Source organism: Rhinatrema bivittatum, chromosome 8 (assembly GCF_901001135.1).
Source record: "Rhinatrema bivittatum chromosome 8, aRhiBiv1.1, whole genome shotgun sequence".
NCBI classification, from domain to species: domain Eukaryota; kingdom Metazoa; phylum Chordata; class Amphibia; order Gymnophiona; family Rhinatrematidae; genus Rhinatrema; species Rhinatrema bivittatum.
The window spans coordinates 211,284,610-211,309,531 of record NC_042622.1 but is presented as its reverse complement, the minus strand read 5'-3'; the positions used below and the strand labels follow the sequence as shown (position 1 = coordinate 211,309,531).

At 44.6% G+C, this 24,922-nt stretch overlaps 1 protein-coding gene across 1 annotated transcript in view; it reads left to right on the top strand.

Annotated features, from left to right (window-relative positions):
- The window catches only part of BAZ1B (bromodomain adjacent to zinc finger domain 1B), a 328,954-nt gene that overhangs the window by 203,191 nt on the left and 100,841 nt on the right, over nt 1–24,922 (top strand). Inside the window, exon 13 of the mRNA XM_029612999.1 lies at nt 2,725–2,910. Coding sequence (XP_029468859.1) covers nt 2,725–2,910 — 186 coding nt within the window. The remainder of the gene's footprint in view (nt 1–2,724; nt 2,911–24,922) is intronic.

Sequence of the window (24,922 nt, the reverse complement as noted above, 5' to 3'; positions counted from 1 at the left end):
GGGCAAGGTCATTCGCAGGATCGAGCACCACAGGGGACTAGTCCTTCTAGTGGCTCCAGATTGGCCCAGATGCCTGTGGTATGCAGACATGCGGAGGCTTCTGGTGGAGGACAATCCCCCTCCATGCCTTCCTTCACACGGACCTGCTCCAAAAAGGCCCGATCTTTCACGAAGACCCAAGACTGTTTTGTCTTACAGTTTGGCCCTTGAGAGGGTGCACCTGATGAAGCATGGATATTCGGCGGCAGTAAATTCCACCTTGCTCCGTGCATGGAAGTTCTCAACGTCCTTAGCGTATGTGTGGATCTAGAGAATATTTGAGGCCTGGTGCAAGGAATTTGGGGCTGACCCTCAGATGACCAAAATTCCCTATGGTTCTGGAATTTTTTACAGGACGGCCTGAATAAAGGGTTGTCGCTTAACTCCTTGAAGGTCCAGGTAGCATCTCTCTCCTGTTTGAGGAGAGGTGAACGGAATCCGCCTGTCGGCCCATCTGGACTTGGCCCGTTTTCTAAAAGGGGTTAAGCACATTCGATCACCATTACAGTGGCCAGTTCCCCTATGGAATCTTAATCTAGTGTTGGATTTTTTTTTTTAGCAGGGCCTTCCTTTCAGCTGCTGCACAGTCTATCCTGTTAACACTGAAGACTGTGTTCTTGGTGGCGATACGCTCAGCTCGTGGCATCTCTGAACTACAGACATTGTTGTGTTGGGAACCATTCCTCCAGATAACTCTAGGAGTGCTACAGCTTTGTACCGTTCATTCCTTCTTGCCTAAGGTAGTCTCGAAGATTCACTTGAATCAGTCCATTTCCTTACTGTCCCTAGATGGACTCAAGGACACGGAAGACTAACCGCCATCTCTGCAATTTAAACCTCTGTAAGCTTTTAGTGCTGTATCTGGAAATCTCGGAACCGGTGTGCAAGACGGGGACCGCCTGTTTGTTCTTCACAAGAGAAGGAAAGAAGGCGAGGCAGCTTCACAGGCTACCTTACAGGCCGATACAGTACTGTAAACCCGCGTTTGGACGCGCGTTTTACTGACAGGCCGATACCTGTCAGGCCATTCTCCTGTGCACGCGATTTAGTATTCAAATGAGAGCTTTACCCCTTATTCAGTAATGGGTAATAGCGTGTGAAAAACGTCTGGCGAACCCCCCCCCCCCCCCCCCCCCCCCCCCCCCCCCCGAAACTAATAGCGCCTGCAACATGCAAATGCATGTTGATGGCCCTATTAGTTATTCCCGCGCGATTCTGTAAGTAAAATGTGCAGCCAAGCCGCACATTTTACTTTCAGAAATTAGCACATACCCAAAGGTAGGCATTAATTTCTGTCGGCACCGGGAAAGTGCACAGAAAAACAGTAAAAAATGCTTTTCTGTACACCCTCCGACTTAATATCATGGCGATATTAGGTTGGAGGTCCCAAAAGTAGTAGTAAAAAAAAAAAAAATTGAAAATAAAAATTGAAAATCAGCTCGCGGGTTGAAAACCAGACGCTCACTTTTGCCGGTTTCAGAACCTGTAGCTGTCAGCAGGTTTGAGAACAGACGCCGGCAAAATTGAGCATCGGCTGTCAAACTCGCTGACTGTCGCCGCTCCTGGCAAAAAAGAGGTGCTAGGGACGCACTAGTGTCCCTAGCACCTCTTTGAGTATTAAATCGCGCACACAGGAGAGTGGCCTGTGCGCGTGCCATGCAACTTTTACTGTATCGGCCTGTCAGTTCGCTGGATCAAGGAGGTGATCACGGAGCTTATGTAGAGGCAGGGAAGCCATTACCCTTTCAAGTTAATGCTCATTCCACTAGGACCCAGGCAATATCCTGGGCGGGGGCTAAGCTACTGTCTCCCATTGACATCTGCCGAGTGGCAATGTGGTCCTCCTTGCACACTTTCTCCAGGTTCTATCGCCTGGATGTTTGGGCCTGAGAGGTCACAGCCTTTGCAAGGGCCGTGCTAACCAGACCGGGGACAGCCTCCCAGCCCATTTGGGAGTAGCTTTTTTTTTTTTTTTACCTCCCATTGTTCCTGAGTCCATCTGGCTACATGCTAGGAAATGGAGAAATTACCTTCTAATTTCATGTTCCTTAGTATAGACAGATGAACTCAGCGTCCCACCTATGGCTGCCCAAGTACGGTGCTAGGGTATTGCCCTTGAGGTGAATCTTGATTCCAAGAGGTTACGGGTAAGCTGTCACCCAATCCCTAGATCAGGGTATCTATAATCTTGCTGGTATTCAGCACTTATGTTTGGTTGAGTACATTTACGGTTGTCCGTTTTTAATCAAGTTTTTCAATAGTGTCCACAATGGCTTTTGTAGAGAATACTGGAGGGCTGAGGTCACTGCAGGGGTATATCTAAGGTGTTGTCAGCTTTGAAACCTGATTCCGTCTCCATCTGCTAGCAGGGGAGCATATAACCCATTGCTCCTGAGTCCATCTGTCCACATAAGGAAAACGAAATTATCAGGTAAGTAATTTCTCCATTCCTTGCTGGAGTTTAAGGTTGAAGATTTGCTTAAGAATACTACTCTCTCGCCAAGTGTTTTTCTCTATGATGGATGCAGGTCGTTCTTGCTCTATTTGGTAGCGCATGTTGGTGAGGTGCGGCTATCACAGTGGGTGCTCTGGCAGTGGACTTTATGCCAGAAAAATAGTGCTTTATTATGTTGAGTAGGGACATGCTGTTACTTTCTAGGATGTTTTTGTGGTTTCTTTCTACAGGTGCGCACCTTGGAAAATTTGAAGGATTTTGGAGAGTTTGTGATCTCACTACAGGCAAGTGTGGTTAAGAAATTTCTGCAGGGCTTCATGGCCCCCAAGCAAAAGAAGAAAAAACCACAGTCTGACGATTCTGTTGCCAAAGCCGAAGAGGTTGATGAGGAGAAGAAGATGGCAGAGGAAGCAAAGGTATATGTTAAATTGGCTATTTTCTGCATTCCTTCTGCTGCATGCTTGGTGGGAGGATCCAGAGTCTTACAGTTGCTTTTCTTTAATTCTGTCCTATGGTATTGCCGTACCCAGTGTCATGTAACACCTCAGGGCTACCTTTTACCGCCCACTCTTAGAGTTAATCCTGTTGCCACCTAGAGGGTCTTGCCAAGCACGACCCAGGCTTGCCTGAACCTGCACATGTGCCCCTACACTGGCAAACGTCCACCTGTCAACCGAGTTCCCACTTGCTTCTGGGCTTGCTTCCCTGCTTGCAAGCTTATCCCCTAGTGGTTCCTAAGGATGCTGAGGCCCCATGTACCTCTAGGGTCACACAGTTCCTAGAAATGCACCCACAGACAAAATATTGGGATCATTAATCAGTCCCAGACAGAGCTAACAAACTAATGAGTTTATTAACAAAAAAGAAGGAACAGTGAACATAAGAACATGCTATACTGGGTCAGAGCAAGGATCCATCAAGCCCAGCATCCGGTTTCCAACAGTGGCCAATCCAGACCATAAGAACCTGGCAAGTACCCAAAAACTAAGTATGTTGCATGTTACTGTTGCTAGTAATAGCAGTGGCTATTTTCCAAGTCAACTTAATTAATAGGTAATGGACTTCTCCTCCAAGAACTTATCCAATTCTTTTTTAAACACAGCTACACTAACTGCACTAACCACATCCTCTGGCAACAAATTCCAGAGTTTAATTGTACGTTGAGTGAAAAAGAACTTTCTCTGATTAGTTTTTAAATGTGCCCCATGCTAACTTCATGGAGTGCCCCCTAGTCTGTCTATTATCCGAAAGAGTAAATAACCGATTCAGACTTACCCGTTCTAGACCTCTCATTATTTTAAACACCTCTATCATATCCCCCCTCAGCCATCTCGTCTCCAAGCTGAAAAGTCCTAACCTCTTTAGTCTTTCCTCATAGCGGGGCTGTTCCATTCTCTTTATCATTTTGGTTGCCCTTCTCTGTACCTTCTCCATCACAACGCACAATTTTTTTTCACTCAACACACAATTAAACTCTGGAATTTGTTGCCAGAGGATGTGGTTAGTGCAGTTAGTATAGCTGGGTTTAAAAAAAGGATTGCATGAGTTTTTGGAGGGAGAAGTCCATTAACTGCTAGTTGACTTAGAAAATAGCCACTGCTATTACTAGCAACGGTAACATGGAATAGACTTAGTTTTTGGGTACTTGCCAGATTCTTATGGCCTGTATTGGCCACTGTTGGAAACAGGATGCTGGGCTTGATGGACCCTTGGTCTGACCCAGTATGGCAAGTTCTTAAGTGCTTTTTTTTTTTTTTTTTTTTGAGATGCGGCGACCAAAATTGTACACAGTATTCAAGGTGCGGTCTCACCATGGAGCAATACAGAGGCATTATGACATTTTTCCGTTTTATTCAGCATTCCCTTTCTAATAATTTCCAGCATTCTGTTTGCTTTTTTGACTGCTACAGCACACTGAACTGATTATTTTAATATGTTATCCACTATGACGCCTAGATCTTTCTTGGGTGGTAGCTCCTAATATGGAACCTAACATTGTGTAACTATAGCATGGGTTATTTTTCCCTATATGCATCACCTTGCACTTATGCACATTAAATTTCATCTGCCATTTGGATGCCCAATTTTCCAGTCTCACAAGGTCTTCCTGCAATTTATCACAATCTGCTTGTGATTTAACTACTCTGAACAATTTTGTATCATCTGCAAATTTGATTACCTCACTCGTCTTATTTCTTTCCAGATCATTTATAAATATATTGAAAAGTATGGGTCCCAATACAGATCCCTGAGGCACTCCACTGCCCACTCCCACTGAGAAAATTGTCCATTTAATCCTACTCTCTGTTTCCTGTCTTTTAGCCAGTTTGTAATCCATGAATGGACATCGCCACCTATCCCATGACTTTTTACTTTTCCTAGAAGCCTCTCATGAGGAACTTTGTCAAACGCCTTCTGAAAATCCAAATACACTACATCTACCGGTTCACCTTTATCTACATGTTTATTAACTCCTTCAAAAAAGTGAAGCAGGTTTGTGAGGCAAGACTTGCCTTAGGTAAAGCCATGCTGACTTTGTTCCATTAATCCATGTCTTTCTATATGTTCTGTGATTTTGATGTTTAGAACACTTTCCACTATTTTTCCTGGCACTGAAGTCAGGCTAACTGGTCTATAGTTTTCCGGATTGCCCCTGGAGCCCTTTTTAAATATTGGCGTTACATTTGCTATCCTCCAGTCTTCAGGTACAATGGATGATTTTAATGAGAAGTTACAAATTTTTACTAATAGGACTGAAATTTCATTTTTTAGTTCCTTCAGAACCCTGGAGTATATACCATCCGGTCCAGGTGATTTACTACTCTTCAGTTTATCAATCAGGCCTACCACATCTTCTAGGTTCACCGTGATTTGGTTCAGTCCATCTGAATCATTACCCATGAAAACCTTCTCTGGTATGGGTACCTTCCCAACATCCTCTTCAGTAAACACCAAAGCAAAGAAATCATTTAATCTTTCCGCAATGGCCTTATCTTCTCTAAGTGCCCCTTTAAGCCCTCGATCTAGCGGTCCAACTGACTCCCTCACAGGCTTTCTGCTTCGGATATATTTAAAAAAGTTTTTACTGTGAGTTTTTGCCTCTACAGCCAACTTCTTTTCAAATTCTCTCTTAGCCTGTCTTATCAATGTCTTACATTTAACTTGCCAATGTTTATACGGTATCCTATTTTCTTCTGTTGGATCCTTCCAATTTTTGAATGAAGATATTTTGGCTAAAATATCTTCTTTCTCCTCACCTTTTAACTATGCTAGTAATCGTTTTGCCTTCTTTCCACCATTCTTAATGTGTGGAATACATCTGGACTGTGCTTCTAGGATGGTATATTTTAACAATGACCACGCCTCTTGCACACTTTTTAACTTTGTAGCTGCTCCTTTCAGTTTTTTTCTAACTATTTTTCTCATTTTCTCAAAGTTTCCCTTTTGAAAGTTTAGCACGAGCGCCATGGATTTGCTTACTGTCACCCTTCCAGTCATTAATTCAAATTTGATCATATGATCACTATTGCCAAGCGGCCCCACCACGGTTACCTCTCTCACCAATGGGAAAATATTTAATTAGCAAAAAGAAACAGGTAAAACAACCAGGATTAAATAGCAAAAGCTAACTAAACATTTTCCTCTATTTTTATTGAGTGCTTGAGAAGGTCAGGAAAAAGGCTTTGCACATGAGCTGAGTAGGGCCTCAGCACAAGTCTTGTCTCTGTTCTCCCAGCTGAGACTAGAGAATTCTAGCAACTTCAGAACTAGTGCTCTGTCTGAAAAGCCAGTCTGGTACAATGTACTAGCAATAGCTTTCTGACCAGTATTAGCTGTCTGGCTAATGGCACTGCAAGTTGTTATTCTTACAGCTTCCTCGGATACTGGGAGATTTAGGCATATGCAGATGCAAAAAAAAAAAAAAAATAGTTTTGGTTTGTTCATTTCCTAGGTTGCAATCATTTGGTTTGTTTTCAAATGAAACAAATTGTATTCATTTTATTCAATAATTAATTTCCCATTGTACTCAATGGGAGCAGCAATGCAGCCTATTTTGGACTCTAAAACTGGGGTTTTCTAGTAATTTCTAATGAAATTGGTGGGTAGACAACAGAGTGAAGGCACGTAAATGCATCATGCGTTTGGTTCCTTGCTGATAGGGACCTGAAATGTGGCAAAATGTTACCAGCAGTGGCAGGATTTCTCCAAGGCAATGTCAAAGGAGCAAAGCAGCAGCAAGAGTGACCAGAAGACCTCAAGGCTTGAAAATTGGGGTGAAGAGCATCAAAGGTGGCATGAAACCCCCTTGCAAGGCTGCACAAGAGGAACAAAGCAGCACCAGGTGTGGTACGAAGCGCTCAGGACACCATGAAAGAGCAGCAAAGCTTCAAAAGTTGCAGGAAACCTCCCAAGGCAGTGATACAGGGTTACAGCAACACGCTGTGAATTCAGCTGGTGGAAGAGCATAAAACAAATTATGATAGTGGCAAAGCAGCCACCCAGATTGGCAACACCCTAAGGCTCCAAATGAGGGAAAAAGGGCATCAGCTAAATTGGTACAAAAGCCCTAGGAGGGGAGAAGCCAGAGGAAATCACTGCAGGAGGCTTGATGTCCTTTCTGAGTGGCATAATTAGGTGAAAAATCTGGCTGTTCATGCTTGAGATTGGGTTTTACTCTTTCCTGTGAATAATCTGATTCTCAGCCTCCTTGGAAACTAATATGCTACTACTATAGGCACTAAATGCTCTCTAGCCTCTAGCTGTTTAATATCCTGTGATTCAGGCAATCCAGGATATGATTTTTCTGAATCAGTTTTTGTAAATACTGCCTCCATTACCTGAGAATAAGTAGTAAGACCAAGAGTCATCAAGTTCATAGGGCAGTGCTTCTCAACCCAGTCCTCGAGGCACACCTAACTGGACAGATTTTCAGGATGTCCACAGTGAATATACATGAGACATTTGCATGCACTGCTTCCATTGTATGCAAATCTACCTCATGCATATTCATTGTGGATATCCTGAAATCCTGACTGGTTAGATGTGCCCCAAGACTGGGTTGAGATGCGCTGCCTTAGGGGAAGGGGATTTGGAAAGAACAGCAAAGACAGCCAGAGCAGAGGATGAAGCACCTAAGATACCAAGAGTGGGTTGGAACTAGGTGTGTGCATTTGTGCGTCCATTCGTTTGATTTGTTTCGCTGCTAAGTGCATAGCTAACAAATGGATGCTAGGCACACAAAACAAATGGTGTGCCCTTACATCTATGGGCACCCACGTACACGCACACCATTCGGGGTTTTTTTTTCATCCATTCATTAGATATGCGCTTAGCTCAAAATACATCGAAACGAATCTCATGAATGGTTGCATTAATGCACATCCCTAGTTGGACCAACAGTGGCATTGGCAATTAGAAGCAGAGCAGTTCAGAGAGAAGAATTGAGCAAGGCCGCAAAATGTACAATGAGGCCTGAGGCAGGAGAAAGAATGGCATCAAAATTCCCAAGGCATAAAGTTTGAGTAATTGGAAACAGCACAAAGGTATCGAAACCTCCTAGGAAACATGAGAGGTTGCATACTCTTAGTTCTTAATATTGTGTATTACCACTTTTTGCATCGGTGCTTTGTGACAGTTTTGAGAGGCCCTTTATTTTCTCATATTTTAAAGCTGACCATTTCTCTCGGCAAATTGCGCACAGATTCTGAAATTCTTTAGTTCTCTAGCATGAATTGCATGTTTGAGTTCTCCCGAAAGTGGCTCAATGTTGAGGTCAGGAGACTGATGGTCACTCCAGAACCATGACTTCTACTGCAGCCACTGAAGGGTCGACTTGGCCTTATTGTCATGTTGGAAAGTCCGTGTGCCCCATGCATAGTTTCCTGCTGATCAATGCAAATTCTCCTCCAATATTTTCTGATAAGATGCTACCATCCATTTGCCATCAATTTTTAACTAAATTCCCTGTACCGCTGTAGCTCACAAACCCCCAAAACTGCAGGGATCTACCTCCACGATTCATAGTAGGGATGTTATGCTTCTGTTCATAGCGTTTATGGTTGCTAACAAGGATATCATAGATGAACAACCTACAACTTTTTACATAATCGAAACCTGGCTAAAAGACACGGACAATGTTCTTTTTAAACCAGTTATCACATCCTCGTCTCATATAGTTGTTACTATTCCATGTACCCTCTTATTTAACATATAGTTATTTTACTGTTTCCCGTCACATATAGTTGTTACTGCTCCATGTAAGGGCTATGCCTAAAAGTTCCTAGTTATATGTAAACAGATACGATGTGCAAACGGCTATCGGTATAGAAGAAAATCTAAATAAATAAATAAATCATATGATCTTTTCCATATTCCTCAACAAAAAAGAAAAAGTGGAGGCCTTCTAATTATCTGCAAAAAAGAAATCAAACTAACACTAAGGAAAATCAAAATCAACCCTCCCTATGAATTAGCTATCTTAAAATCAAAACAAATTAATATTGGATTGGTATACTGCCATCCTGGCTTAATCCAAAAAGATTGGTCACCCATTATTGAACTCTTCACAAAAGAATTCCATACTCCAGAATCAATAATAATCTTAGGAGACTTTAATCTACATGTAAACATTTCACCAAGATCTCCCGCTTGTGATTTGTTCCTAGATGCAATGGAAGACTTAGGTTGGACTCAACACATCACACAAAGCTGGCAACACACTTAATTTAATATTCACAAATCCTAATTACTACAATATAAGTACTAAACAAGACAATGCCATGGTCTGACCACCATCTAATCAAGGCTGATCTTATATATAAAAAAATTAATAACTTTAAAAAATAGATATCTGTGTTTTTGGCATGTTATGAAAATTTAAAATTCAATAAAGTATAAATTAAAAAAAAAAAGCATTACTACTCTGAATCATAATTGATCTTTTTCCTTAATCCTTAAACATAAGCTATGTTCTTGCTTCAACTTTATGTATTTTTTAATGTAGCATTTGGTGTGTTAGATCTGTACTGAGAGGTTGAGAACTTTAGAGTACTCTTAACATTTATTAACCAGGACCATAAGATTTAAACCCAAGCAGGACATGAGTGAACTTATCCCCACTGCTATTGCTGACAGCATTAGAGAAGTGACATCAACAAGCTTTTCTTATCTTGGGAAACTGGGGACTTGCTGCTGACATAGAATGCTAATTTGGCTTTGGAACTTATGGCCCATCCAAAGAGAGTGCTTCCACATGACTGAGTAAGTCGCATTTAATTTTGAGCATGAAAGTTATACATTCAGGAAGCCAAGTGACTGACTGCAAGGTGCACACCAGAGGGCAGTGTGGTGCTTCAATGCAACTTTGACTTTCATAGCATACCGAGGTATTTCAGACAGTTGTTCATGTACAGAGACTATTGTCTTGGATGTGTTCTCTTTTCAGCGTTCATGGACTTTTGAACAGGGTTGTTTTGACATACTGTGAAAGTAAGAGCTGGATAGAAAAACAGGGGTAATCCAAATGGAACCTGGAAGGGTGGCGCTTGAATTGAAGTTCTGCAGTTTGAGAAATTTGAGTACAAGTTCAGTCATATCAAAACAGGGACTTGATTGTACCCTGGAAAGGCTATTTCTGTCATGATCCATACAATCAGATTTTTCTGCTCTCTCGATTGGAAATTTTTGCGGTCTTGAACATAAAGGGCCAGATTTTAGTACCTACGCGCGGGCATAAATTTGTGCGCGAAACCCGGCGTGCACAAATCTACGCCCGATTTTATAACATGCGCACGCAAGGGGATGCACACTTGTGCACCTTGCACACTCCGAGCCCTAGGGGAGCCCCGATGGCTTTCCCTGTTTCCTCCCGCCTCACAGGCCTACCTAACCCCCCCCCCCCCCGGCCCAACCTTTGTTATACAAGTTGCACCTGCCTCCGGGCAGGCGTAGGTTGCACGCACAGGCCTAGAGGCCCTACGGAGGCCTCTGGCCATGCGCCGGACCGCCCACACCCCGCCCCTTTATTCAAGCCCCGGGACATACGCGCATCGCCAGGCCTATGCAAAATAGGCTTGGCGCGCGTAAATCCAGCTGGATTTACACGCTTAGGGCTTTTCAAATCTGCACCAAAGGATTTCTCATTGGAGACTTGTTTACATAAATCTGATTTATGATAAAAATATAAATTAAACTATATCCTTTTCACATCAGCCCATTTTTCTTGCTATATGACACTTTTCTACCTACAGTATAGCACTGGGAAATTGTAAAAATTATTTAATGTAATATGCCTGTAAAAATAAATATATATACTGTATATATATCTCCAAGCAGTTTATAATAAAAACAATCAGACAAAATTCAATATTAATAATATATTGGCATGCCAGAATGGAATTGTGCTGAAATATGAACTGAATAAGAAATAACAGCTGTGACATGAATTCATCAGTGTGTGTACACAAGGCTAATATGTGGTAGATCAGAACAGCAAACCTAGATATTCAGCTCATATCTGAGCTATTGTTGCAATGCTATTCCATATTAATATTAATTTAAAACATTTGTATGCAGCTAATCCACAGATCTCAGCGGAATAACAAACTTACATGCAAGGTAAAATACAGCAGTACATTAAAAGCAAATAAAATAATGTACAATTACAGTAAAATAACATCGCACAGTACATGAACTTAACATATCAGGAAGAATAGACAGCACAAATATGGAGATCATGAAGCAAACCGGCTGGGTCATGATCTATCTGGGAATGCCTGCTTAAAGAAGTATTTTCAGCAATTTACAGAAGCAGAGCCAGTCATTCTTTGATCTAATGGACTCAGGTAATTCATTCCATAGAATGGGCCCTGTGATGCTAAAGATCCAGCTACGAGAAGTCGCCAGGTGTTAATGGAGGAATTTCTATCAGATGTTGCATCGATGATCGCAAACTAAAGATGAGAAGATAAGCAAATGATGCAGCAATGCATGCTAGTGCAGTCCCATGTATGGCCTTCTAAACCAAAGATAAAGCCTTAACCTTCAATCTCCAAATAATAGGTAGCCAATGTAAATCAGCTAGGATGGGAGAAATGTATTCACGCAGTGATGATCCAGCAGTCAATCTAGCAGCCGAATTGTGGATTCATTACAAAGCCTGAAAATAGGATTTTGGCTAATCTAGCAGCTAGATATTATAATAATCCAACGAGGACAAAACCAGAGATTGCATCACTGTCCGGAAATCAGAGGTCTAAAGAAGCTGCTTCAGTGAGTACAAAAGATAGAGCTTGTAATGAGTGGATTGTACTACTGAGGAAATGTGAGCCTGCAAGGACAATAGGAATCAACTACCACCCCCAGGTTATGAGTACTTAATTGGATGGGAATAGAATGCCCCACAAACAGATATCTTATCAGGAAATGAAATGCAATGTCTACTTGTGATGTGAATATAATGCTGAGTTAAGGACAAAAAATTGAAAATCCCTGCATACTTCAGACCCTTCTCCCAAGAAAAGTACATTTAATTTGTTATAAGTGCATTATATAGTACAGTTAAAAAAAAACAAAAAAAAAACCGACCTGATAAAGGAGAGTTGTCTTGCAGGGATCACATTGTTACTGGCAGCTGGGATGTATCCTTAATAGCACAAATAGGATAATTCAGCAGCCTGGATTGGGCCTGTTGACTTTGTTCTGCCAACATCCACTGTATTGCTGTGTAAGTAATCTATATAACTAAAATCAATTAAATCATGTATCATTTTGCAAACTGTTTTTAGAAAGGCAAAGTACCTACATTGATGTAGGAACCTAGAAATATGGCAGAAAAAGACCATATGGCCTTTCTAGTCAGCCCATCCACTCCAACTATTTAGCTTTATGATCCCTGCTACTTCCTTGGATATTCTGTATTTATCCCATGCTTTCTTTAATTTAGATACTGTCCTTGTCTCAACAACCTCCACAGGGAGGCTATACCAACCATCTCTAAATATTTCCTTAGATTACTCCCTAAGACAACCCCCCTTTCATCCTCATCCCATGACCCTGCATTCAAGGGACTCCTTTCCTTTGAAAGAGGCCTGTCTCATGTGCAAGGAAACTTTGGAGGTATTTAAATGTCTCCCTTATCTTGCCTTTTCTCTAGGGTATACATGTTTATATCTGTGTCTTCATATGCTTTAGAATGAAGACCACTGATAATTTTAATATTTATTTATTTAGGCATTTTATATACTGTCGTTCCAAAAGATGAATCACAACGTTTTAAATTATTTACATTATTTAGTTGTCACCCTCTGGACAGATTCCAACTGGTTTACATCCTTTTAAAGATGCAGTCTCCAGAATAATACACAATATTCAAAATGAGGTCTCAGCAGGGACTTACGCTCCCTTTTTTCTACTGACTATTCCTTTACCTATGCAGCCAAGCATCTTTCTGGATTTTACAGTCACCATATCCACCTGTTTGGCCATCTTAAGATCTTCAGATATGATCACCCCTAGATCCCACTTTTTTCATGCTTAGAAAAAGTTCACCCCCTAGACTTTCTCTCCCTTGAATTTTTGCAGCTTAATGCATAACTCTGTATGTTTTAGCATAGATGCCAGACCCTAGATAATTCCTCAAGCTTCGCTAGATCCTGCCTCATGTCTTCTACACCTTCCTGACTGACTGACCTATTGTAAGTTTTGGCATCATTCAAAAGACAAACCTTTCCTGATAACCTTTCCTCAATGTCGCTCAGGAAAATGTTGAACAGAACCGGTCCATGGACCGATCCCTGTAACATATTGCTAGTAACGTCACTCTCCTTGGAGTGAACTCCATTTAACACCACCCTTTATCACCTCCCACTCAATCAGTTTCTAACCCAGTCAAATACTTTAGGGCCCACACTAAAGGCGCTCAGTTTCTAAGGCCCCTAAGCAGAACTGTGTCAAAGGTCTTACTGAAATCCAAGTATACTATATCTAGTACACTCCTCAGATCCAATTCTCTCCTCCTCTAGTCAAAGAAATTGATCAGATTCGTCTAACAAGACTACCTCTGATAAAACTATGGTGCCTCAAATCTTATAATCCATTGGATTCCAGAAATTGCACTGTCTGTTTTAACAATTCTATTAATTTGCTTACCATAGAGTTTAGACTAATCAGCCTGTGGTTCCCAGCCTCCTCCTTACTACCACTTTTGTGAATAGGAGCCACATCTGCCAGTCTCCAGAACTTCTCTAAGTTCCCTAAATACCTGTCCAGCTCCATAGCTTTATCTGCTTTGTTTAGTTAGCTCCTCACAAACGCCTTTTTTTTCTGAAAATTAATTGCTTATCTCACTTCTGATCTTGTTTTTCTGTTTTGTTGGGTTTTTTTTCCTGTGGTCCTGCTTCTGACTCTTCCACAGTGAACATCAGAGAAAATAGGTGGGCCCATGCCCAGAACCCATCTGTAACCAGTCCATCTGCAGGTGGAGGCCCATCTCCAATCCAGCACTTGGGGCTCCTGCCGGCGCATCGGGCTTTCTGGCGCAGCTCTCTTCCTGCTGTCCCTTCCCCTTCTCAGTGCATGCAGTCCAGGCAAGGAGGGGATTAAGCGCAGCCAGATGACAATCTGGCCTACTTAAAGGGCCGGGTTTGGGGCACAGTAACCCTCTTTTTTTCCCAGCCAGCCTTAGCCTTCCCGGTCAGCCTTGATCCTGCTCGTGGTTCCTGGCCAGTTTTCGTTGAACCTCAGGTCATCAGCGACCTTAGGCATTGCACAGGCAGGCGTTTCAACAGCTTACGTTTTCCATTGGTTCAGTGCTCCAGTTCTGCGCTTCTTGAACACATTTGGGTCAGGCCTATGACTGAAGGGCAGTGCTCGGAGTGCTACACATGGTCAGGCTGCGTCAGAAGGGGTTCTCACAGACCAGAGCAGTTTGAGCATCAAATCATCACTATTGGAACACCAGGTTGGGCCCATGGCAGAAGGTCAGCACTTAAAGTGCTACACATGGTCAGGCTGTGTTGGAAGAGGCACACTTGGGACGAGAGCATTGTATGGGGTAAGCTGGGTCTGGGCCAAAATTCAGGTGGTAAGCTGCAGGGGATATTCCCCTTGTTGCAGCAGTGGGTTAGTGAAAGCAGGCATTTGGTTTACCAGCAGTAAGGTGATTTCTATCCCCAATTGCTGTGAATAGAGCAAGACCCACAAGGAGGGAGGGAGCATCGGTGGAAGCCACCATATTTTGGCGACTGGCACACATGGCCTCACCAATTCAGGAGCATAATCTCTTTTGGGGAGCCACCTATGAAACCACAATGGCAATCCCTGTGAAGGGGAAACGGGCTAAGTCGTGGCGGGAAAGAAAGGCCAAGTTGCAGGGCAGCCGAGGCAGTGTCAAGCACATCAGTGTGGGGCAAGGGGCTGACACAGAAGTAGCCCAAGTGAACAAAGCAGAAAGCATGCAGCGAGAGTTTTATGATCCTCAGACAGCGATCTGCAGGAGCTTCAAGGCACACAATGACCGAAGCAGCAGATGGCCGGCAGCAGGACATTCCCATGGAGGCAGTGGTTTATTCAAACGCCCACCAGAGCTCCCACAGAAGCACACAGCCACAAGGCGGGCAGAGTGTAAGTCGGTACCTAGGACCCTTGCTACACTGTGGGGGTTATAAAAGCAGTGCAAACACGGATGGGTGCATAGGCAGACCTTAGGGGCCCACATATGCAGTCAGGAATGGGTGGGCAGAGTCATGCCATTGGCCACACAGCATACATGAACTGCGATCCTGTAACATTGGTTTCAAAGAGTGGCTTGGGTCCTCAGTTCACCTCACTCAGCCTCTGGATGGGGCCCCGCCATCCGTCTCTGAGGTGAAGCAATGCACTAGGGATTCCCATCTAGCAGCTACATTGGTCTATATCCATGCCCACCACCATGGGGTTATTGGCTAGCTCTCATCCCTGGATCCAGCATCTCGCACAGTCAGGGGCTGCCAGTGCAGGAGTTTCCACATCACAGTGCAGCCACATTACTGGGGGTGACAGGAGGCAACACCACACCAATGGTCCAGGAGATTCCAGTGTACCCACCAGCGACGGATGCCCCACAGGTCAATCAGGCTGCGCAAGGAAACCCAAGAACACATTTCAATCTACAGACATCTTCAGCAGTCTCAATACCCAGCAATGTGAGCCCAGAACGATGAAGTCATAGAGGATGAATCTCAAGGGGATGCTGGGGATTGGGCATGTGCAGATCGCAAGCAGATGGCAAACAAAAAACATAAGGTTAAGTGCAAGTGTAGGGCCAGGCTGAGTGTAAGTAGTACTCCTCGGAGGCATCTAACTCAGACTCAGGGTCAGACCATAGACCTCAGCTTCCATCGACTGAAGCTGGTGAGGCACCCAGAGGACCCCCAGGATTTATGACCTTATATCAGCTCTGGAAGAGTGTTCCTAGATCCCTTCACAGGAATAAAAAAAAACAATCATACATTAACATATTTTGAAGCATGGAAAGAAGGCGTCAGAGGGGCACACGGAAGAAAGCGAAGGAGGAGGGTGCGGCACATAGTGCAGACAAAAGAATCCCATAATCAATTGGACCTGTGCCTTCCTAAGAATAAGCATCGTTGGGCCGGATGACCCTTCTCAGTACAGCCCGATTCTATGCTATGCAGACAACATCCTCAAGACTTATGAGGAATACAACAGTTGGGTGTGGCTGAATTACGATGAGAGATTCTGGGAGAAGATGGAAGAAAATCTTGCATTCCCCAGGACATGAAAAGATGTTAATCTATGCCTAAAGCAAATGACACGCACGGCAAGCGATGTGGGAGTGTGCACGTGGATGCCTAGGAAGTCCTCATTGACCAGGCAGGCCATCAGTGCAGCCCAGGTTCCTGACATTTGCTGGCGATACAACAGATCAGTATGCAGTTTCCAAGTCTGCAAATTCAAGCATCTTGTAACGCCCCTCACCCAGTAACCAAATGCTTCAAAAAACCAACAGGAGGGAGTAATGGAAGGTCAAGATATGTATCACCAGTTTGGCAAAGCGCCGTCACCCATAGATCTGCTAGCTATGATCCCTTGACTGGACTGCTACTCCAAGCACACAGAGGTACAGCATATTGCACATGGTTTCCATGAAGGATTCCCCATTCTCTTCAAGGGTCACCTGGAGGGGACAACTACCTCCAGTGTTTTCATTGGCAGTGAAGGCATGCAAAATTTGTCCAAATGAAATTGGATACAGAGTTTGCTCACAGGTCCACTTCCATATCCACCTTTTCGCAAGATGTTCCTATCACCTTTGGTAATGGTCACCAAAAAAAGATCCCTGCAAGTTTCACCTGATCCAGAATCTGTCCTTCCCTCAAGGTTCATCTGTGAGCAATCCGCTTCCATAAGAACACAAGATATGTCATAGTAGGTCAGACCAAAGGTTCATCAAGTCCAGTCTCCTGTTTCCAACAGTGGCCAATCCAAGTCACAAGTACCTAGCAAGTACCCAAACATTAAATAAAGCTCAAGCTACCCTTGCTTATTAATTAATAGGAGTTTATGGATTTTTCCTCTAGGAATTTATCCAAACCTTTTTTAAATCCAGTTACATTAACTGCTGTAACCATATCCTCTGGCAATGAATTCCAGAGCTTAACTATGCGCTGAATAAAAAATAATTTTCTTCAATTTGTTTTAAATGAGCTACTTGCTAACTTAATGGAAGTGCCCCCTAGTCTTTCTATTATCTGATAGAGTAAATAACCGATTTACATTAGCTTTTTCAAGACTTCTATCATATCCCCCCTCAGTCGTCTCTTCTCCAAACTGAACAGCCCTAACTTCCTTAGCCTTTCCTCAAAGGGCAGCCATGTCCCTTATCATTTTGGTTGTCCTTCTCTGCCCTTTCTCCAGTGCAACTATATATTCTTGAGATGCAGTGACCAGAATTGCACACAGTATTCAAGATACAGTCTCGCCATGGAGCGGTAGGCATTATGACATCCATCCCCCCTGAAGAGTGCACAGTGTAATACGCATCATTTGACACTGCCGTCACTTTGCTCAGGAAGTGCAGTGCTTGTGCTTTAATGGCCAAGACTGATAGCGTTCTGACTGCTTCCTGTTCACCTGAGCAACTTCCCTTTGGGTTTTCGGTTTCGAGATCAGTTCTGCTTTGACAAATGCATGCTGATGGGGTGTTCAGTGTAATGTACCTACTTTGAGCTCTTGAGTTCTATCCTCTACTGGGTGACATCACAATGGGCAGAATTGAGCAACATTATATATTTCCTCAACGATTTTTTATTCATTGGGCCAAAGGAATCCGATTCATGTGCATGTCTCCTGCAGGAATTCCAATCCATTGCTGACAACTTTGGGGTTCCCCTGGCGCACAAGAAGACAAGGCCCTTCTAAAATCATTTTTCTCAAAACAGAGATGGATTTGATGAACACTGTTTCTTTACTTCTGGCTGATAAGGTAGTGAAACTACGAGTTTCCTAGCATGTAGCCAGATGGGCTCAGGACCAATGGGTTTTGCTCCCCTGGCAGCATATGGAGACGGAGTCAGGTTGAAAAGCTGATGTCACAGTGCATATATCCCTGCAGTGACCACAGCTCTCCAGTATTCTCTGTCTCTAGCAGATGGTGGAAATACCTCTCCCTTTGGGGCTTGCTATACTTTTTGGAAGGAGAAATTCTACATTCTAAATTGAAGGAAATTGAGCATAGATAGCTGAAAAGCAGTGGGTGCAGGAAGTCTAGCATGGCAGTGATGGCCAAAGCCCTGTCCTCCCACAGCTGGAGACAGTCTGTTCTCAGCCGGTAAGCGCTGTGCGAAGGTAAGGGTTTTTTTTTTTTTGTTAGTTTTTTTAAAAGAAAAGGAAGATTTACCTCCCGATTCAGAGACAATTAGAAGGATTTTCGGTAGGACTCACATCAGTCTTCATGCTCAGCACACTACCAATGTCATTCCCTCTTCCGTTGCGGGTGAGGGGAATTGAGCTTCCAAACGGGTTGAGCAGCCCCCCCCCCCCCAGTGGGCTAGGCCCCGCTGTAGACTTGGTCGGGTCACCGTGTGGTAGGCCACAGCAGCACCATCTTGCATATTTTTGTGTCCGTGCCATATTGCTCGAAATTTGTATACATGAATTTTTAAGCGCAATCCGAGAGAATGCACAACTACCGCTGCCAACCAAGAAACCTAATCGCTTTGCTCTCTGCAATGCTTGCCATATTAGAGCCTCACAATCTGACCTGGACTCCTACTTATCGGACCGATACAGTACAGTGCGCTCCGGAGCGCACTGTTAACCCACGATTGGACGTGCGTTTTGGACGTGCTAGCTTTACCCCTTATTCAGTAAGTGGTAATAGCGTGTCCAAAATGCTCGTCCAACCGCCCCCCCCCCCCCCCCCCCCCGAACCTAATAGCACCCGAAACATGCAAATGCATGTTGATGGCCCTATTATGTATTCCCGCGGGATACAGAAAGTAAAATGTGCAGCCAAGCCGCACATTTTACTTTTGGAAATTAGCGCCTACCCAAAGGTAGGCGCTAATTTCTCCGGGCATGGGAAAGTGCACAGAAAAGCAGTAAAAACTGCTTTTCTGTGCACCCTCCCACTTAATATCATGGCAATATTAAGTCGGAGGTCCCGAAAGTTTAAAAAAAAAAAAAAATAGAAAAAAAAATTTGAAATAGGCCCGTGGGTCGAAAACCAGACGCTCAATTTTGCCAGCGTCCGGTTTCCGAACCCGTGGCTGTCAGCACTCTTGAACGACGCCGGCAAAATTGAGTGTCAGCTGTCAAACCTGCTGACAGCCGCTGCTCCTGTCAAAAAAGAGGCGCTAGGGACGCGCTAGTGTCCCTAGCGCCTCTTTTTACCACCAGCCCTAATTAAAATAAATTAAAATACGCTGGGAGAGTGGGCACTCGCCTGCTCTCCCGCGTTTTTACTGTATCGGCCCGTATGTTGGCACTGTGAGGAAGCCCAAGGAGAGTTGGCCACCTTGGACTTTGCTAAGTCAGGCTTCTCCCATTCAGATGACGGGTTGGTCACTGCCTTAACTTGGAAGTACATTGGACCTCAGTATCCCCTTGACTGGGTCATCCATGGGAGAGGGAAATTCAACTGGTCCCACCCCAGTGCCTCCTGAATTAGGCATGAGACCCGGCTGCATATTCCTGGGTGAAGTTTTTCCAGGGGTTACAAGCCTTCCTACAGGCACAGTCTGCTGACTCACTTGCCCCTGTCTGGATGAAACCTCAGCCGTAACCCCTCCCTCTCCCATTCCTACCAGCAGACCCCAAGTTATGCCTCGCCTTACCAGTGGTATCCCTGGCAGGGACCCGAATGGCACAGACAAAGAGGGGGATCCAGATTCCTTCGAAGATACGGAAATCCCCCCCACCCCTACCAGGTTGGAACCATATCAGACCATGTTATGATTGAAATGCTGGCCATGTTTCAGCGGATTTTGACGGAACCAAAGATGAATACCATTCTGATTTCCCTGTGGAAAGCAGTCTCCTACTTTCCAGTGATAGATACCATCCAGGAGTTGATTGAACTGGAATGAGATGCCCCAGAAGCAAGATTTAAAGGGGGCAGGGTGTTGGAAGCTCTATACCCTCTGGACCCAGCGTTAAGAGAACATTTGCATTTCCCTAAAGTGGATGCGCTGGTCTGAGCTGTCTCTAAGCGAACATCTATCCCAATGGAGGGAGGAGCGGCCTTAAAAGATGCGCATGATAGATGGATTGAATCTATCCTTAAACCTTTGACGCTGTAGCAATGGACATACAGATCGCTTCTTGTTGCGCTCTGGTGGCTCATTCATGTGTGTTTCTCTCTCCGGAGGTTGACGTCTTGGGAGTGAATTCCAGAGCACTTATGGAACCCATCTTAACAGACGCAGGCTCTGATTTAGTCTATACTTCAGCCAGAGATGTGGCCTCAGTGGTGGCGGCCAGACAGCTATGGCTGTGGAACTGGTTAGCTGACGCAATCTCCAAAACTAATCTTACAAAGATGCCTTTAAAGGCTCACTCCTATTTGGGAGCGAGTTGGAGAAGCTGGCCAGTAAAGGAGAGAATCTCCAGTTCCCCAGTTATTGGAAGATGAGGAAGCAACTACAGCACCCCTCACATATGAGGGGTCATTCCAGGGGTTCCCAGCATTTTTGCCCCTAAAGAAATTTGACATTTCAGAGGTCTCAACCCTTTGGGAGATCCCAGTCCTTTCGTATCCGGCAGCTCAAGATGAGGGGCAGGTACGGGTTCAGGCTCGTCCCAAATTCCCTAATGAAATTTTACCGACCCACCTTTGGGACAAGGAGATACAGGGTTGTCTATCTCATTTTACCAATGGTGGGTCAAGATTACTTCAGACAAATGGGTACTGGAAGTCATACAAGAAAGATATGCACTGGAATTCCACACCGCTCCTCTGGACGTATTCATGATGTCTCCTTGCCACTCCCAGCACAAGAAGCAGGCAGTGGAGATTACACTTCTAAGACTCCTCAGGATGAGGGCTGTGAGCCCTGCACCTACGCCCCAGGAAAATACGGGGTGTTTTTCCATTTATTTTGTCATATCCAAGAAGGAAGGCTCCTTCTGCTGTATCCTGGACCTCAAGAACATCAACCATCACTTGCGAGTGACTCATTTTCACATGGAGACCTTAAGCTCCTTGATAATGGCCGTACAACTGGGAGAATTCCTAACCTCCCTGGATCTATCTGAGGCCTACTTACATATTCCAGTCTGACAGGAACACCACAATTTCCTACGCTTTGCGGTGCTGGGTTGTCATCAGTTTTGGGCGTTGCCCTTTGGCTTAGCTACTGCCCCCAGCACTTTTTCCAAGATTATGGTGATTGTGGCAGTAGCATTGAGAAAAGATGGGATCCTGGTGCACCCATACTTGGACGATTGCCTGATCCGGGTCAAGTCTGTGGAAGAGAGCCTCCTGGTGCCTAACATGGTGATCTCTTTCTAAAGGAACTCAGATGGGTAGTAAACCTTAGGAAGAGCAGCCTCAAGCCTTCCCAGTCCTTGGAGTACCTGGGAGTGTGTCAACACCAGACGGGGCAAGGTCTTTCTTCCGTCCGCACAGATACAGAAGTTGATGTACCAGGTGCGTCAGTTGGTGAACACAATACACCTGATGATGTGGAGCTATCTCCAAATTCTCAGTTTGATCGTGGCAACCCTGGAAGTAGTACCGTAGGCAAGGGCACATATGCGTACTCTTCAACACTCATTACTATCATGTTGGAACCCATGATCTCAAGACCATTCGGTTCATCTCCACTTACCGATGGTAGTCTGCTGTCACCTCCAGTGATGGTTACAGGAAACTCTTCTGAGGAGGGGTGTGTCCCTGTCCTCTCCGAACTGGCTGGTTCTCACCACAGTCGCGAGTCTCTGAGGCTGGGAAAGCTCACTGTCTGGAACTGATGGCCCAGGGACGTTGGACAGAAGAAGAGGCCCTCTGGAATATTAATTGCCTGGAAGCCTGGGCAGTCAGACTGGTGTGTTTACAGTTCAGCCACAGACTTCAGGGCCAGGTGGTCTGCATGATATCGGACAACACAATGACAGTGGCCTACATCAACTGCCAGGGAGGAACCAAGAGCCAGCAAGTGTCACAGGAGATAGAACTCCTTATGGGGTGGGCAGAAGTACATCTACAGATCTCAGCCTCCGACACCGCAGGAAAAGACAACGTCAGAGCAGACTTTAAGCAGGAAGACTGTGGATCCAGGAGAGGTGGGGGTTGTCAGCCAAAGTGTTTCAACTGATAGTAGATCATTGGGGCCTCCTATCAATAGACCTGCTAGCTGCATCCCACAATGCAAAGGTCCCTCGATTCTTCAGTCGCAGAAGAGATCCATGATCCCTGGGAATCAACGATCTTGTTCAGGTCTGGCCAGAGGATGAGTTATATGCCTTCCCTCCTTGGCCCCTGCTGGGCAGGGTCATACGCAGAATCAAACATCACTAGAGACTCATCCTACTAGCAGCTCCAGATTGGCCCATGCATCCGTGCTCTCTGCGCCTCCCATCACAGAGAGACCTGTTACAGCAGGGACCAGTCCTTCATGAGGATTCGACTCTATTCTGTCTTACGGGCTGGCACTTGAGAGGACTCGTCTGGTGAAGTGGGGATATTCTGCGGCGGTAATTGTCGGCTTACTCCGCGCTCGGAAGTTCTCTATGTCCCTAGCGTATGTGCGGGGCTGGAGAGTACTTGAGGCCTGGTGCGAAGAACACTGTGCCTTCCCTCAGGTGGTTAAAATCACTTATTTTAGAATTTTTGCAGGGTGGCTTGAGTAAAGGTTTGGCCCTTAACTCCTTGAAGGTGCAGGTAGCAGCTCTCTCCTGTTTCAGGGGTGAGGTGAATAGGGTTTCCCTGTCAGCTCATCCAGATGAGGCTTGATTTCTGAAGGGAGTGAAACACCTTCACCATCCCTTGCATTGCCGTTTCCCTTGTGGAATCTTAATTTAGTGCTGGAATTTTTGGCGGGTCCTTCCTTTCAGCCACTGCGCAGTCTTTCCTTGCATTTATTGACTTTGAAAACTGTGTTCCTGGTGGCTATATGCTTGGTATGTTGCATCTTTGAACTGCAGGCATTATCGCGCTGTGAACCATTCCTCCAAATGATTCCAGGGGTATTACAGCTACATACCGTCCCATCCTTCTTGCCCAAGGTAGTCTCGAAGTTTCATTTGAATCAATCCATTTCATTGCCATCCCTAGATAAACTCAAGGATGCAGAGGAATATCGTCTTGTCTGTCATTTGGATATTAAGAGACTTTTAGTATGGTGTCTGGAAGTCTCAGAACCAGTCTGAAAGACAAGACCGCCTGTTGTCCTTCATGGCAGAAGGAAGCAGGGCAAACCAGCTTTGTGGGCTACCATAACTCGCTGGATTATGATGGTGATCACGGGAGCCTATGTGGAAGCTGGGAAGCTATTATCTTCTCTATTAGAGCCCATTCCACTAGGGCTAAGGCGGTCTTATGGGCTGAGGTCAGACTGCTGTCTCTCGTCGATATCTGCCAGATGATAACGTGGTAGTCTTTGCACACCTTCTCCAGGTTTTATCGTCTGGACGTACAGGCCCAAGAGGATGCTGCCTTTGCACAGGCAATGTTGACCGGACCATGGGCAGCCTCCCGCCCCGATTGGGAGTAGCTTTTGTACATCCCACTGGTCCTGAGTCCTTCTGACTACACACTAGGAAATGAAGAAATTACTTACCTGATAATTTCATTTTCCTTAGTGTAGACAGATGGACTCAGCATCCTGCCCTCGGCTGCCCAAGATCTGTTCCACAGGTGGAATGGGCCTCAAATCCAACGGATCATGGGTAAGTGTTCATCCAATCCCTAGATTAAGGTTGGTTGAGTACGATTACAGTTATCCATTTTTAGTCATATTTTCAATTAAGTCCTTTCTCTAGTATGTCCATGTTGGCTTTTAAAGAGAATACTACGAAAGCTGAGGTCACTGCAGGAGTATATGTACAGTGACATCAACTTTGCAACCTGACTCCTCCTCCATCTGCTGGCAGGAGAACATAACCCATTGGTCTTGAGTCCATCTGTGTACACTAAGGAAAACTAATACAGTGGGAGCACTGAGAGGAGAGGATCACCTTGCTGGTGGCTGAAAGGAATCCGTAAGTTTTGCTTGAATTTTTCTTTTTTTAAAAGTATTGGGGCGAAGTTAACTATTGGGGAATATTATTTAGTGTGTGCGTTTGTGCTTTTAATAGTCAGTAAGGCAGTGAATAAACAGAAGTTAGGCAGTTTGTATTTCCAACCCACCCCTAGCTCATCTTTTAATTTATAGGCAGGTGCCACTTTCATACTAAAAAAAACAAAACCAAAAAAACAGCTTTTTAACTTCACATATTCCCCCACACCTTATTGAGAGTTTGATCATTCCTTTGTAGGCCACTACCAGACACATAATGAATTCACTAATATAGTTAAAGGACACTAATTAGACACATTCCTACTCCCATAGCAATCTAAAACTTAACTAGGAACTGAACAAATTTGAGATGAAGGCAGCAGTCCAGTCTTTTGCATAGTGTCACATGTATGATTTTTTACCCATCGGTGAAAAATTGTGCATGCGATGCAAAGAGCTCCTGTCTCTCAGAGAGCGAGTCCGATCTCTGGAGGCTAGCGTGGCAGATCTTGAGGAGCTGAGGCAGACAGAGGTATATAGATGAGACCTTCAGGGACATAGTAGCCAAGTCCTAACTTCAGACTGGCAGCCCTGATGCTGCCTTGGAGGAAGATGGTCTCATGATCAGAGAGCATCAACCTGGTGCAGCAGGAAAGGATCCTGTAGCAAGGACCTGCTCTCCAGGTGGTGCATTGTCCTTTCGCACCAA